Source organism: Hevea brasiliensis, chromosome 13 (genome assembly GCF_030052815.1).
Source record: "Hevea brasiliensis isolate MT/VB/25A 57/8 chromosome 13, ASM3005281v1, whole genome shotgun sequence".
Taxonomy (NCBI): Eukaryota; Viridiplantae; Streptophyta; class Magnoliopsida; order Malpighiales; family Euphorbiaceae; genus Hevea; species Hevea brasiliensis.
The window spans coordinates 16,326,515-16,343,602 of NC_079505.1; the positions used below are offsets into that span (position 1 = coordinate 16,326,515).

Sequence of the window (17,088 nt, forward strand, 5' to 3'; positions counted from 1 at the left end):
TGGGTAGAATTGACTAAATGAATAGTATATGTTCAAATAGTCATAACTTTGTGTAGAGAGGTCCAAATGACGTGCTTTTTAAACCATTGGAAATCTTAGATATAGTAGAACAACTTTCAGGAAGAACACAAACTCAAATTCTGACCATAACATATTCAAATTGCTAACCAAAGTTAGCTCACCAAACCGCTAAATCTAATTTGCCCAAAAAATATGGAAATGACCAATCCGGCCAGTTATGGTAAAAATGCCATAACTTGAGCTACAAAACTCCAAATGGAGTGATTCAAAAAGAGAATTAAACTAGATACATTAAAGAACAACTTTGATGAAGAAAGTTTAGTCAAATTTTCACTGTAGATTAGTCCAATGGAACAGTAAATATTGATGACCAAATCTGAAATTTTGGGATTAATTCTAATAGGTTTTGAATTGCAATTGGCAACCAATGCCAACAAATTTGTGACTCAAAATGTGGTATGACCATGTGTTTAGAAATGGTATACCTATTAATTATAAAAAAAGTCAACATTTTACATGAATAGCCAAGTGAATAGTAACCATAAAAACACCAAATGTAAAGAACTCAACCCTTAGGAGAAATTATGAGTAAAAAATTAAGTAGGCAAAAATTCAATTGTTGGATTTATTAGTAGAAGTGATTTGAATGGGTATTGAAACACTTTCAACTTATGTATTTCAGTTGAAAAGGAACCTCCAAGGAAGGAGGAAGAGGGGACTAAGTCAAGGCAAACATAAGAGGTTTGTGCACAATAATTTTAATTCTTTGTTTTCTACTTGAAAATTCATTTGAATAAATGTTATGAATAAATTGTGATTATTTTGGCTTTGAAAATGTTATTTGAAAAATAGTGTGTTGCCCACTCTATAAATGAAAAATTGGAATAAAATATGATTTATGAACTGTATGAAATATTTGAATAAAATGGTTTGTATTGGATTTTAAATTCACACTTGGCATGGCAAATCTATTGTGTTCCTCCTCCATCTATGGAGTTGATATTGATTTTATTCTTCCCTCTCTGGCTTATCAGTTTGAGGTTGAGATTGAATGATTACTCATATAGCTAGCTAGCCACCTCCCTCATTAATTTCAGTTAGTAAGGTTATAGATTGCTTTGTCATGGTGTACAACACGGCATTGATCGTGAAATTTTGTGTCATGACCTAAGTTGTGTATTTATTGGTAACACTATTGTTTATCATTTGTTTTGATAAATTATTGTGAAAAATCTTGACTTCAACTTGAAAACTATGGTTGTGAAAATTTTTAAATTTCTATTATTAATGAATGATTATATTTTTTTTATGACTTTTAAATTTATTATTGTGCACCATTGAGTAAAATTTATTCAGCGATAGCTTTTTCTTGCTGTCGCAGATAGAGAGAAGGATAAAACAGCAGAGTGAGCTGCTATAGCTGCTTGAAACATATTTTGGGATCTTTTACGAGTATAATATTTATACCCTTGTACATTTCTTTTTGATGTAAAATATTTGTATATATGTATCTATAGAACTAGTTGAGCAGTTATGCAATCAAAATTGTAATAATATTATTTTATTCTCTTTTTCTTGAATTGAGATTTTATTATGTGAAATGATCTACACTCAATGCTATTAAAATTGCTTTAATTTGTTTTGATTGACTTCGATTGTGTTGACCATAAATGGAGTTGTGGGTATTATATGCACAATGGAAGTATTTTAACAGGTTTTAAAGAAATGTTTTCTCAATTTATAAACGGCATTCTACCGAAATTTCTGTAAAATTTTCCAAATCTCAAATTAATCAAAATTTGAATTCATAACATAAATTTCAATTAAAGGTTTTTAACAATTATTCAAAATTACCTACTATTTTAAAATGGATGAAAATTGGTTTAAAATCACTTATAGTATATTTAATGGGTTATTGGTAGGTGAAGTTCGATAATTCATTAGGTATACTACGGGATCATATTATGCCTTACCCTCGGTAGGGTGTGACATTCAGAAACATATGTTTATAATTAAAAAAGATAATTTAAAATGAAATCTCAAACTCAATTAGGTATTATCTTATAAAACAAATTTCATTTTTAAAATAAAATTTCAAATATTTTATATTTTTTAAATTCTAAATATTTGATATTTTTAAATAAATTTTTTAAATATGCAAATATTAATTAATTAATAGCGGATACAACTGTCAAAATTTGATTAATAGTTTTTTAGTCTTTAACTTTTTGTATATTTCGGTTTATATATTTCGGTCCAATAACTAATATGAAAATTTCAATTCTATTAAACGCAAATCTTTCGTTGAAATAATATACAAATTGAAACACTTATATGTTCATATTAAACAATTAATTTTTCACTCTTTTTACACAAAAAAGATCAACTCTTGTACATTATGTTCAGTATAAAAAATAAAAATTAAAAAAAAAACTTATGGAACGGAATCATACATTTGATTACAAATCTTCATTGCCAATTTTTTAGTGTACTATATCTAAACAATCTTTCTACTTCTGAAGCATCAAAGTGTCTCTGTCTCTTTTTTCTGACAAACATTTGAGAAAAATTAGAACACATAAAGTGGATGATGGTAATAAGCTTTTTAGAGTTTGTGAAACAAGTAAAATTAAGGGAATTATAATATTGCTAAAAAAATTCAAATTATATGCCTATCAATTTACCAATTGATTATCCTTTAAAATTTAATTAAAATTTGAAATTACAATATTTTTAAGAAATCCAAATTATATGCCTATCAAATTAACTATTAATTATTCTTTAAAATTTGAAATAAGTTGATTAGTAGATTATTTTTATTACTTTTTAAATTGCATTAATTAATGCTTTAAAATGCTATATATTAATTTTTTAAGAAGACCAAATGGCTTATTTTTGTTAGCATTTTTAAAAGCTTAGCATTCATATTTGTTTATATATTAGATGAGTCCATTTTTAATTCATTTTAATTCATATTCCTCCTTGGTATAACTTTCCTTATTCAGGGTATTGAGATTTTAATGCGACACCTTCTTTCAGATGTCGTCTTACATTTTCTCTTTTCCACTGCAACATCTTCTTTCGGATGTTGTCTTACATGCCCTTTTCACCACAGCAACACTTTCTTTCAGGTGTCGTCTTATGTGCCTTTTTTTTTAAGAATCAATACGTATATTGCGACATCGTCTTCCAGATGCTGTCTTTATATGCTCATATATATTGATTCATTTCAGTTTGCAGATCTGCTAGCTTATCCCCCTATTTGGCATGCCAAACTTTTCGGTTTCTATCTTTAATTCAGGTAGAATCTTAGGCCTCAATAGTCTTATAACATGATATTAGATAATTCAAACATTCTTACATCCATAAAGGATTGACACTCATCATGTTCACATCATTTGTCATTATTATATACTTGTTTACATATTCATAATAAGGAAGGATTGACATTCATCATTCTAACACCAATTGGCATCATCATATAATCAACTTCATATTCAAAATAAGGACATAACCATTTGCACATAGCATTTAGTATCAATCATGTTAATTCCCCATAAGGCAGATTTTCAAACTCATTTTGCAATCATAATACCTAGAGAAAGACATTTTCAAGACTAGTTCCCTTCATAAAATATGTCAATTTATGTCTTAACTTTCATTAAAAATTAATTTGATCTAATTTAGACATGTAGAAATTCATTTATACCCCTTTATGTACAAACTATTCAAGAAGGCAGATTGCCAATTTAGGGAAACACCTATTTGGTACCCTATTTTCTATCAACTCCTTGGGTACTCTAAAGATAGAATTAGCTCTTATGGTCTTCATACAATTTATAGCTTAGGGTCTTAACTTTCATTTGAATTAGGAATCACCCCATTCCAAGTTCTAGATCTCAAGTTATGCTCCAATTTCTACATACTATCTAGTTTTCACATAACCAGTTCTGGTTACAAACAAAATTCATAGTTCCTATTGATAAGTTAACTTGACCATTCTAAAGACAGATTCAATTAAAGTAGTCTTCATAAAACATCTTCCTACATGTTTTAAGTTTTCAACAATTCAATAATCACTTAATTTGGAAGCCTACATCATGAGTTATAGCTAAATTACCAACTACTGTTCCCGAATGCATTTTCTTGGAAATTTCAGGTTTCCAAAATTTCAATTCAAGTTTGCACTCAATATTCAAGCACTTTACACCCAGAATTTATACAGGGTCTCTAAAGTAAAATTTTAGGCCTGTGTCTTAAGTTCCAAAGCATCTTGTAGCACCTCAATTGGAGATATATAGAGGGAGATATGCTCTGTTTACTACACAAAGGTCAAAGGGCTGAATTGCTGAATTCCAGAAAATTTCATATTTGCAATAGCAATTTATACTAAAATTTCAACCACTTTACCCTTAAAATTAAGTCCAGGTCAAAACATAGAATTTATAGGTCTATATCTTAAGAAAATTTTGGTTCAAATTTCATCTCAATTGGAGCTCTATAACTCAATTTATAGCCAAATTAGTATAAACTGCTCACTAGATTCACTAATCCTGACAATCACCATACAATGATTCATAAAGTAACAATTTTTATAACAAGCTTAGACAAATACTTACCTCAACTTAGTTCCAGCAAATAACTCCCAATTGCAACCACTTTTCATCAAAAATTCCAAGTCTAATTCAGTGTATGGATCTTGGTCAACCACACTAAGAGTTCTACCTTTAGCTCACTCAATCTTCACTTTCCTTCATCATTTCCACCAAAATTCCCATCTTAACTCAAATTCAATAGGTACAAGACTTAAGAAAAGATTAGTATTCTTACCTTGAATTTGAAGTTCAATCTAGTTGTTTTCCCTTTTGAAATTTCAAATTCCTCCCACTTGAATTTAGCTCACCAATCTTGAATTCTTTCTTCACTTTTACTTTGATTTCATGGCTTTTTCTTCAATTCCTTCAATTCTATCACAAAATAGCATCTTAGGTTCATAAATTAGGGTTTGTATATAAGTTTGGATGAAAGAAAATGGAGGAAAGGAGAGAGAAGTAGTTCGGCTGGCTGCTTGGAAGAAGAAGACCCTAAGATATTTATCCCCCCCCCCCCCTCTTGCCATGTGTCACTTTGCTATTTGTCTCATTTTCACTCATTTAATTGATGATTAATTAATTTAATTAATCACACTTAATGACTTTAATTAAACTCAATTAAATACTAAGTAGAAAAATTTTAAATTTTCCCTCAAAACTTTGCAACAAAGTCCAAAAGTGTCTTTTACAAACTTTTAATTTAACCCCTCATTTATTCCAATTTACATACCATATTCAATATTTGAATTTCTTATTAAAATATATTGAATGCAGTCTATAAATTCAGGGCATTACAGGAAACTCTGTCAGTTATCCCGGTTACATCCGTCTCTATAGGTTAGGGATGAGTATGACACATAAGCAAGTGGATGATGGTAATAAACTTTTAGAGTTTGTGAAACAAATAAAATTAATGGAATTATAATATTGCTAAAAAATTCAAATTATATGCCTATCAAATTAACTATTAATTATCTTTTAAAATTTAATTAAAATTTGAAATTACAACATTTTTAAGAAATTCAAATTATATGACTATCAAATTAACTATTGATTATTCTTTAAAATTTGAAATAAGTTGATTAGTAGATTTTTTTTTATTACTTTTTAAATTGTATTAATTAATGCTTTAAAATGCTATATATTAATTTTTTAAGAAGACCAAATGGCTTATTTTTGTAAGCATTTTTAAAAGCTTAGCATTCATATTTGTTTATATATTAGATGAGTCCATTTTTAATTCATTTAAATAATGAATGAATTATTTTAATTTTATTGTAAATATAAAATGACTTTCGAAATTCAAGCATTAGATGTATATTAAAGTAATAGTATCTCTAAATCATTTCAATTGCTTGGCGTGTTCTTCATATTATTTAGAATTTGACAATTATTATTTTCTTCTATGAAAAATGTAATCATATATTGACTTTCTTGCAGCACTCAATTTTTTTTTTAATTTGAATTGTATATATTTTAAGTACGTTCTTAAAAAATTTTGGTACTTACTATAAAAGTCTTACACAATGCCAATGTTTTGACTAATTCATATATAAAATAATTATATGTCATTATATATTTTGTGTCTAAATTTTATGATGGATTGAGTTTAAACAATAATGTTTTTCTATATTGATTGAATGGTTAAATTGAAATCAATTTCTAGTGGTATGTATATGACAACAAAATTTTAAAGAAAATTATTTTTTAAATTAATCTTGTCCAAGTGGGAATTTTTTTTTTTTAATGTTCAATCTTATTTCTTTCTTTTATTAGTAGTAAAAAGGGTTTTATTTTAAGAAATTTACCATGTAGTCCCTAGGTTTTTCTATCAATAACACTTGGGTCTTTATAATTCGAACAATTAAAATGCTATCCCTATCCATTTTTATATGTCATTTTAAAGTTTTTGCATATTGATAAGAATTCAATTAAATCACTTAAATTATAATAAAATACTCATTAATTTAATAAATTACTCTTTATCTCAAATTAAGAGGGATGTGATAAGATGGCTTTTAGTTTTAGGAAATTGTAGAAATAACTATTGTGCTTAGTATAGATAAAGGTAAAATTGAAAAAAAAAAATAATTAACGCTCCTTAATCTTCTCAGAATAGTAGATAATTTTAGACAAAATAACTTTAAAAAAAAAACAATTAAAAGTAGATGGAAAGAGTATTTAGTATCTTAGTTTTTCTTTGGTCAAAATTAGAAGTCCCTCTGTCGAATCTAAACTTAATTTGTTGTTGATCTCACTGACTTCAATGGCAAAAGGAGAGAAAACTTTTAAATAACTAAATTACGCTTTCTACAATGTGATTTCCCTCTCTTCCAGTTATTTCTCTTATCTTTCCTTTATTTGTTCTTTCTCCCTCTCTCTCTCTCTCTCTCTCTCTCTCTCCTCTCACTAGTAGGGATGGTAATGGGTTAGGTTTTGCGAGTACCTGATCCTACCGAACCCTAATAGGATAGGTTTGGGTAGTTAATAATCGAGTTTGGGACAGGCTCGAATTTTATATATTGTATATTCATTACCTGAATTCATTTATATATATATACACACACATACAAACACACACACACACTTAATTAAATATAAAATATATGTTTTTTATAATAATATTTGTAAATTTTATAATAAATAAAATAGAATTTAAATATTTTATGGAATTATTAAACTTTTAAAATATAAATTATTAATAAAAAATATTTTTTATGCAAATTATTAATTAAAATATATAAATTTGAATGGATTTGGTTATTTTTTGGGTAATGATAATCAGGTTTAGGATGGGTTCAAGTTTTAATAATATTAATCGGGTTCGAGTTCGGTTAGGGTAATTTTTACGAGTACTCTATCCGTTGCCATCTCTACTCATTAGTTCTCTCTCTACATTTTTCTCTCTTTCCCCTATTGCTATTTCTCCCTTCCCCTAGTTCAATCTCTAATCTCTCCCAGTTCTGTCCCACATCAAATTAAAAAATATAAAATTTTCAATAAAATTATTATAATTTCACTAATTTACATTTGATCCAAATGTATTAGCAAAAGTAGAGTTTCGCATATTGATGCCCCCAAGTTAGTAATTTCAATTTCAATTAACAAATTAAAACTGAGGAGACAAAAGAAATTACATTCAACTGGAGATACGTTCACAAACTCATGCTCACAAGTTAGTAATTTCAATTTCAATCAACAAATTGAAATTGAGGTTGATTGAAATTAAAATTGAGGAAACAAAATAAATTACATACAACAAGGAGATGCATTCATTGATTCATGCCCACAAGTTACATAATTTCAATTTCAATCAAAAAATTTGGAGCCACATACGTGGATTTCTTATGCAAATCCTGCAATTTTTGGTCTGCAACAATAATAGAGTAACGGAATAGTGGCATAGAACGCAGCAGTAGTGGCATCGAGTAAAGGAACATCAATCGGTTGACTTAAGTCTCTAACCCTTTGTTTGGATTAAGAAAATGGAGAGAAGAGAAAAGAAAAACAATTTCATTTCTTACACAATAAATTAAGGAGAGAAAAGAGGAGAAAGGAGGAGAAATTCAATTTCTCCGTATGTTTCCCTCCAAATTGGTGAGAAATGGGTATCTTCCTTCATTTTATTTAAGGAATAAATTATATTTCTCTTCTATTCTGATAATTTATTCAAATAACACCATATAAATTAGATTTTATTTCTTTTCTTTTCCCTTCTTTTCTCCTACACAATCAAGGATCCAAAAATTGGTAAGCTTCTCGCCGGCCATAGCCGAAGTCTACACCATTAAATTAAAAAAAAAAAAGATCCAATCAAGTACTAATAAATCTTAGCACTATAACAACAACTAACCAAGCCCTAATAAAGAGAAACAAAAAGAAAAAACGGAAGTAAGATTTGTCTCCTCCTTCAATTGCAGCTCCTATATATAATGATACATTACCATGCTTAGTGACCAATGGATCTTCCTCCTCACCAATGGCGATTGATAACGAAACGGAGGCTAATGTAGCTTCCTAGAAGCGACAATGAGGAGTGAGGGTGAGCAGGTGAGAAGATAGAAAGGAGAGGACAAGAGGGGGAACAACCCAGGGCAACCACCAGGAGCTGAATTTGTCGAGTCATTAAGCAAAGTCTTAGGGTCTATTTGGATGAGGGTGAGGGAGGGGTAAATAAAGGTAAAGAGGGATAATTAATTATTTTACCCTTGTTTGGGAAGAGATGAGTTAATGGGGGGTAAGGGTAAGTAAGGGTAAGCCTTACCCTCCCTTACCCCTCAAATATCAATTTTGTTTACACTCCATATTGGGGTGTAAGGGGGGATAAGGAGGGAGAGAGCATAGTTATGAATATTTCTATTTTTACACCCCTTAATTTTACCTCTTCTTCACCTCTTCCCAAACATAAAGAATATACATTACCTCTCCGTACATTTCCATTAATTCACTCCTTCCCAAACATGAGATTTTTTTTATTGTAACTCTCCTTACCCTTCCCCGTCCCCTTCCCCTTCCTTACCCTTTCTTACCCTTCCATTATTTACCCTTCCCTCACCTCATCCAAACAGACCCTTAGGGAAGATAAAGGGAAAGGGAAAAGAGGGGAGAGAAAGGGAGAGAGAGTGAAAAATTAAGAAACTAACCCTAATTTAATAAGGGTAAATTTGTTATTTTATTTATTGTTAACAGTAAATTATTTTTAATTAGAAAGGACCTCTAATTTTGATAAAAATAAAATTGAAAGACTAAATAGTTTAATTTTAAAAATGTAAGGACTCAAATGTTATTAATGATAAAACATAGGGAATAAATAGTAAATTTCCCTTCCATTTTTGAAATTTGGATCCATAGTTTGAACTTGCATACGTCTCCACTGTGGTCAGAGAATAAAACTGAAAATATTTTCTTCTTTTGCTTTGTTTACACGTACCCACCAAGTCATTGTATGTAATTTTATAATTTTCAAAAGTCATAGTCTTGTTGTGGAATTTTGTTATTCATTAATTGAAATTATACATTTCCAAGTCCCCACGCAAACAGTGCATTAATTGAGGACAAATTTTGTTTCTGCAGTCTTTTCTTTTAGTCCTCCATTTCACACTTTCGTCCTGCAGAGATGCCATGACCATAAACAAGCCTATTCAAGATGGTAAGCTTTTAATCATGTAGGAACTTTCTAGTTATGGTTGCTATAGAGAATGAAATTTCTATATAACTTAATGCTTAATTTGATCTATGTACTTGTTGGGGATGCTCATTTTAGTCAATTTTTAACTTTTAGTCCAAATTAATACAAAAGTTTCAATTTTAATTCAATTTAAATCAAAATTCATAAAAATGAAATTTAACTTCTTAATTTTGGGGCTAAATTAAGAAATCTAGATATTTAGTCATAAAATTAAGAAATTAAACTTCTAAATTTTTTATCTAAATCAAGAAATCCATAAATTTAGTGTAGAAATTTTAATTTTGGGTTAATTGGGGCTTAAATTAGAACTTTTGAGTTAATTTGACAAAAGGTTAAAAATTGACTAAGTTGAATATCCTCAATAAATTTAGGGTTGAAATTAAACATTTAACCATTTTGATTTTGGTTAATTGATAAGTCTCCTGTGGAAATATGGATAGATCTTATGGTGTCAGATTTCAAGATATTTATATCAGGAATTTCTAGAGCAATAAAAATCTTAAAGCAAAATTGTTTTCTTTGGAGATTAGAGGAGGATAAATTTTGACAACTGTCCCTGAACTTATCTAATTATAATATTATAGTCTCTCATTTTAAAAATATAACATAAAATCCCATCAACTTTCAAATTTTGCACAGTAAAAATCCCTCTAACCTCCAATTACTAGTTTTTCAGTTAGACGCTAACCTAGATAGTTTCAGCATAGAGTTTAGTAAGTATTTCTCTTTTCTCTCTTAAGCCATGTGTAAATTGAGTCATTTTTTATGTATAAAGAGAATAATTTTACACTTTGCATAAGAGATAAGAGAGAAATGTTAAATAACTGAGAGAGATAAGGGAGCTATTCACATCAGTTTCTAACTGAAAAATCAATAATTAAAAGTCAGAGGAATTTTACTATGTAAAATTTAAAAGTTTAGGGAGTTTTATGTTACATTTTAAAGTTAAATGACTGTAGTGTTACAACTATATAAGTTCAGAGAAAGTTGTTAAAATTTATCCGATTAGAGGAAGAAAATGTGAAATGGAGGACTAGGATGGTAATGAATAGAGTATATACAAAAATTATGATATCCAAATCCAATTTAGGGTAGTATTCTTAAAATTTAAATCTCAGCTAGATTAATATTTTTAAATTTCAAATTTGTATAGAATTTAATTAAAATTTATTCTTAACTATTCAAACTCGTATGAAACTCAATTATTATTATTATTTAAAAAACACACGAAATCATTTAATTTTATATATTTTAATTAATATTCTACATAAGAAATATTTTTTATTAATAATTTATATTTAAATTAATAATTTCATAAATATTTAAATTCTATTTTATTTAAAATAAAAAATAAAAAATTTATAAATATTATTATAAATTTTTTTTTTGTTTAATTAAATATTTTTTTAAACGGATTCGAATATCGTGGAGTTGTTGATATATAATTTCAAGGAAGAAGAAATTCCTCAACAAAACTTTGCATTTATTTTCTTTGTGATTGGTAAACAAAGCATAAAGGAAAATTACAATATTAGATAATTCGTAAAAAAAAAAAATATTTTTTCGAATATTTAATTTTGTTCTAATAAAAATAATTTGGATGGATACAACCTAAAATTCAAAAATAAAACCTATTTGAATGCTGATGACATAACATTGGCCAGGAAAAAGAAAAACAAGCTAATCCCATTTGAATAGAATTAATTAAAAAAAAAATTCTTTCAAATTGTAGTTGTCATCATTTACCACTAGAAATTGATTTCAACTGAACCGTTCAATCAACGTTGTTGACATAATTATCCTCCAATCTACTGAAGACACCTATTTTATGTCAATTTCCAAGTGGGTTTCCTATTGAAATCAGGAAACTAATGCTCGGTTCCTTTTATGAAAAATATTATTTTAAGAAATATTTTTTAATATTTAGAGTATTTAAAAAATAAATTAATAAAAAATATTTTTTATTAAAACTTAAATAAATATCATTAATGATAAAAAAATATTTATATTTTCTACATGTAAATTATTTTTTACCAAATAAATGAAATCTAAATGTAATAAAATGAAAGTTAAGTGAATAAATTACTACTAATTTTATGATCATAAAAAAAATCAATATAAAATTCAGTTATGATTACAAAAATTTACCCAAATTTTTTAACTTATTTTTCCCATCATTCTTAGGTAGAATGCTCTTTAAAAAAAGCTATTGTTCCCTATAACAATCCCTAATAACATGATCCCAATGAAGATATAAAATTTCATTGACAACCTTTCAAATATCACATATTCCACCAATTAGCTTTATACAGAGACATTAGAATCATTTCTAAAGTTATTATACATAATTGAATTTTAAAAATAATATTTCATATTAGATTCACATTTTATATATCAAATACTCTAATTTATTATATAAATAATTAATTAAATATAAAATAAACATTTTTGTAATAATATGATGTGGGATAACTTTTTTCTGTAAGTCTTAGCTCCTTGTGGACTTTTCTTGTTTAAAAATATCACCACATCCCACCTAAGTTTCACTTCAACGATGATTACAGAACCAGTATGGATTTTCCAAAGTTGTTCCTGCATTCTTCTCTTCTAGTGCTCCATTTCGCATTTTCTTCTTCCAAAGACACAATAACTATAAACCAAACCATTCATGATGGTGACTTTCTGATCTCTAGAGAAAATAATTTTGCATTAGGATTCTTTAGCCCCGGAAGTTCCAGGTTTAGATATCTTGGAATCTGGTACCGTAAAGTCCGAGAGCAAACTGTAGTGTGGGTAGCAAATAGGGATGATCCAATCAATGGTTCCTCGGGAGTTCTATCAATTGACCAATATGGAAATCTCGTTCTCCGCAGCTATCATAACCAGAAAGTTCCTATATGGTCTACAAATGTTTCAGTGGAGGTTACAGATACTTGTGTGGCTCAGCTCTTGGATACAGGAAATTTGATTTTGGTCCACGATAGAAGTAAAAGTAATGTGTGGGAAAGCTTTGATCATCCTACGGATACTGTGCTGCCAGGAATGAAAATTGGGTTGGACCGAAGAACAGGCATGAACCGGTTCCCGATATGTTGGAGATCAGCAGATGACCCTGGAACTGGAAACTTCTCACTTCAGATCAACCCAAAAGGATCACCACAGGTCTTTATCTACTGGGGTATAAAATATATTTGGCGAGGCATTCCTTGGCCCTGGAAAAGCTATGCAGATACACTCAATTTCAGTTTTGTCAACAATCAAAATGAGACTTATGCGACATACTCTGTTTCTGATGCTTCTGTTATCCTAAGGTTAATGTTGGACTATTCAGGACTTCTTAAGAAAATAATTTGGCATGAAAAAGATGGCAAATGGAATGAATTCCGGTCGATGCCAAAATCTACATGTGATCCATATGGGCATTGTGGTACCTATGGAATATGTGACCCTGACTTTCTTAGTCGAAGATTTGAATGTGATTGTTTACCGGGGTATGAACCCAAGTCCCCGAGGAACTGGCATATTGTAAAAGATGCATCAGGCGGGTGTGTCAGGAAGCGGTTAGAGTCTACCTCATTATGTGGCCATGGGGAAGGATTTGTGAAAGTGGCAAATGTTAAAGTACCTGACACTTCAGCAGCAGTTTGGGTAAGCATGAATATGAATCCAAGGGACTGTGAAAGGAATTGCAGGAGGAATTGTTCATGCTCTGCATATGCAAGCATAGATATTGCTGGGAAGGAGACTGGCTGTTTGACATGGTATGGCAACTTGATGGACACTGCACACGATAGGGAAGAGGGACATGATATTTATGTTCGTGTTGATGCAGTCGAATTAGGTAATGTATTTTTGCCTTGGACAAATTTTGAACAAAACCAATGTGTATAGTCAGGTGACGAATTGGATAATCAGCCCTGCATGAATTGTTTGTGTTTATGTTCTATCATTATACCTTGCCTTTTAACTTCCTTTTCTCTTCCACTTTGATGGAACAATAATAAATTCTTTTCCCTACTCACACAGCCGAAATCGCCCAAGAATGGAGTGGTTTTCTTAAAAGGAAGGATATGTATGCCGTTCTAGTAGTGTCTGTTGTTTCGGCTTGGTTTGTCATCATCTCATTTACATATTTGTGGTTCAAGAAGAAGAAGAAAAGGGGTAAGAAACAAGATTTTGTATGATGTTTTTTGCCCTTATGTGTATATTCATGCCTCTGATATGAGTAAGCATTAAGCATTCTGGTTTCATCTTTTTGATGGCAGTGAGAAACAAATGGAGCAAAAGGTGGCTTGATACAATTGGCACAGTGGAAAATCAAGTCGAAGGTAGCATGAGTCATCCAGAGATTGCTTTTTTCAATCTGAGCACTATACTTGCTGCAACTAACAGTTTCTCTCCAGCTAACAAACTAGGGCAAGGTGGTTTTGGTGCGGTTTATAAGGTGCATATATATAACTTATGTGCAAATGTCTAAAACTGTGTACATGTGCTTGTCTTCGTCTCTAGTTGTTGTGAGATTCTAAATGTGAAAACATGACTGTAGGGTAAATTGTCTAACGGAAAGGAAGTTGCTGTGAAAAGACTTTCAAAAGATTCAGGGCAAGGAATAGATGAATTTAAAAATGAAGTTTTACTGATTGCAAAACTTCAACATCAGAATTTGGTGAAACTCATAGGATGTTGCATTCAGGGAGAGGAACCGATGCTAGTTTATGAATACATGCCAAACAAAAGCTTGGACTCCTTTCTTTTCAGTAAGTCCTGTGTATATTCTACTTTATTTAGCATTGTATTCCACAAGTTGTCTAATTCCATTTGGTTCAACAATATGAGTGATGGACATAGAATGCATAAATTGGCACTGATTCAATTAGAAATCTTTTGTTAGATGAAACAAGAAGGTCAATCTTGGATTGGAGAAAACGCTTTGATATTATCGTTGGGATTGCTCGTGGAATCTTATATATTCACCAAGATTCTAGGTTGAAAATTATCCATAGAGATCTAAAAACCAGCAATATCCTATTGGATGAAGAAATGAATCCAAAAATTTCAGATTTTGGCCTAGCTAGAATCTTCAAAGGCGACCAAACTCATGAGAAGACAAACAGAATAGTTGGAACATTGTAAGTATACCTACACACTCAGCAGCTAGACACACAGAACCACTGCTAAGAATACATTTCTATCTTATATTAAATAATTTGAAAGGAGCATTATAACTATTTTTTTTTTCTATCTGTTTTTCATATGCAGTGGGTACATGTCTCCAGAATATGTGGTATTTGGAAAGTTTTCAACGAAATCTGATGTCTTTAGTTTTGGCATCATATTATTAGAGATTATTACAGGGAAAAGGAACAATAGCTTTTATCAAGAGGATTTTTACCCAAGCATGATAGGAAAAGTAAGTTAAAAAGATATAGGTAAATTATATTAATCATCATTGAATTTTACATTGATTTTCTTTGTGGTCATAAAATTAGAACTTGTTGCAATTTAGTAACTGAAATTTGATTTTGTTGCAATTAGTTTCCTGACTTCAGTGGGAAACCACCAGAAATCTGACATGGCATTCAATTTGGGGCTAGTTTTGTAAGGCTTCTTCAATTTGATTTTTGATCTAGACCTCATTTTTAGTATCTTTCTTGACTTGTATATCATCTTAGATGTCCAATGAAATTCTTACCAAAATCACCACTGTCAAGTTAGCATGCACTAGTTGAAAAAAAAAATAATAAATAAAACTAGTGATCAAATTATGAAAAGTTGAATTTTTATGACCACAATAAAGAAATCCTTGTAAAATTCAGTGAGCATAAAAATATTTTACCCTTGAAGATACTTATAGTAACTAATTATTTTCCGAATTGTAATAATTTGTTTATGGGTTCATCTAATGATGAGATGTTATAGATATGGCATTTATGGAGAGAAGAGAGAGCATGGGAGATGGTTGATTCATCACTAAAGCATTCTTGTTCTCCTGATGAAGTATTGAGATGCATCCAAATTGGGCTCTTATGCGTACAAGAAGATGTAATGGAAAGACCGACCATGTCAGCTGTTGTTCTAATGTTAAATAGCGAAATTAGTCTTCCTTCTCCTAAGCAACCTGCATTCACTTTCAGAAAGTCTAGTATTATTAGTTCTAGCTCATTAGAACCAAAAGAAGGATTTTATTCTGTGGATGAGGAGACAATTACTGAGGTTGTTTGTCGTTAAATATCGCTCATCAATTACATAAATTTTTAGTATAGGGATCCAAGATATGCTTCTTTTGATATTTTTTTTTTTTTTAGACTTGAATCATCATGAAATTAAATCTAAAACATAAATATATATGAAATTTATGTAATTTATCTGTATAAATATTATAAAGTTAGTCCTTAAAAAGGAATATAAAAAATTGTCGAGTTGCACTTTTTTTAGAGGGTGTGAGAGTCTGTTTTCATCACATGTGACATCATACTATAAATTATTGAAAGCCCTTAAAGTTATATGTCATTCAAATGTTTTTTTATTATAATTAGTACATTTTTAATTCATTTAAATAATAAATTAATTAAATTATTGTACTTATAAAAGGAGTTTTGAAATTCGAGCATTAATTTTATGTGAAAATTACTAAAAATGCCAAGGGCTTGATAGTGTCAAGGGCTGCTGAAAATGAGCCACTAAAGCGACGGGACAGGATGATTACGTGAATATAAATGAAAGGTATGTCTTTTTATTTTAGTTAAATTAATTAATTAATTTTTATATTTTAAAAAATAAAGTTGTTTTGTTTCTTTCTTTTTATGAATTAATTAATTAGCGTTTATATTTTAATGAGAAATAAAAAATTTTTTATAGTGAAGAATAAATTTGAATTTATATTTTTTTTAAAATTATTTAAATATAATTCCATTCAAATTCTTGGCACTTTTTTATGTTTTCTCCATTGAAAATTAATTTTTTTTTAAATTATCGCCTTAATTACTTGGAAATCTATATCAACTAATACTTTATAAGTATTATTTTTCAATAGAGAAAATATAAAAAATAAAGCACAGAGAATTAAATAAAAATACAAGAATAATTTTTAAAAATTGTAAATTTAAATTTAGTTTTCATGCAAAAACATTTTTATTTTTAATCTAGGAATATGTTTTTTAATTATAAGAACTAATTAGTTTTATTAAAATAGAATACTAAATAGTTGTTTGACTGGACTAAAATTTATTTGAGTAACAAAAAAATTGATAAAAGAACTAAATAGTTTGATAAAATATCGACTAAATA

At 29.1% G+C, this 17,088-nt stretch overlaps 1 protein-coding gene across 1 annotated transcript; it reads left to right on the forward strand.

The window, feature by feature from the left end:
* The first annotated feature begins 12,306 nt into the window (after window positions 1-12,306).
* Window positions 12,307-16,060, forward strand: LOC131171850 (G-type lectin S-receptor-like serine/threonine-protein kinase At1g11410). The gene is made up of 7 exons (XM_058131883.1): window positions 12,307-13,642; window positions 13,828-13,962; window positions 14,067-14,245; window positions 14,348-14,558; window positions 14,693-14,930; window positions 15,061-15,211; window positions 15,721-16,060. The coding sequence occupies exons 1-7, from the start codon at window positions 12,373-12,375 to the stop codon at window positions 16,027-16,029; spliced, it is 2,493 nt and encodes an 830-aa protein (XP_057987866.1). The 5' UTR covers window positions 12,307-12,372; the 3' UTR covers window positions 16,030-16,060.
* The last annotated feature ends 1,028 nt before the right edge of the window (window positions 16,061-17,088 follow it).

Coding starts and splice junctions, on each gene's coding strand:
- LOC131171850 (XM_058131883.1), top strand. CDS start 12,373: ATGGATTTTCCAAAGTTGTTCCTGCATTCTTCTCTTCTAGTGCTCCAT. Junction 13,643..13,827: donor TGTTGATGCAGTCGAATTAG/GTAATGTATTTT, acceptor CTACTCACACAG/CCGAAATCGCCCAAGAATGG. Junction 14,246..14,347: donor GTTTTGGTGCGGTTTATAAG/GTGCATATATAT, acceptor ACATGACTGTAG/GGTAAATTGTCTAACGGAAA.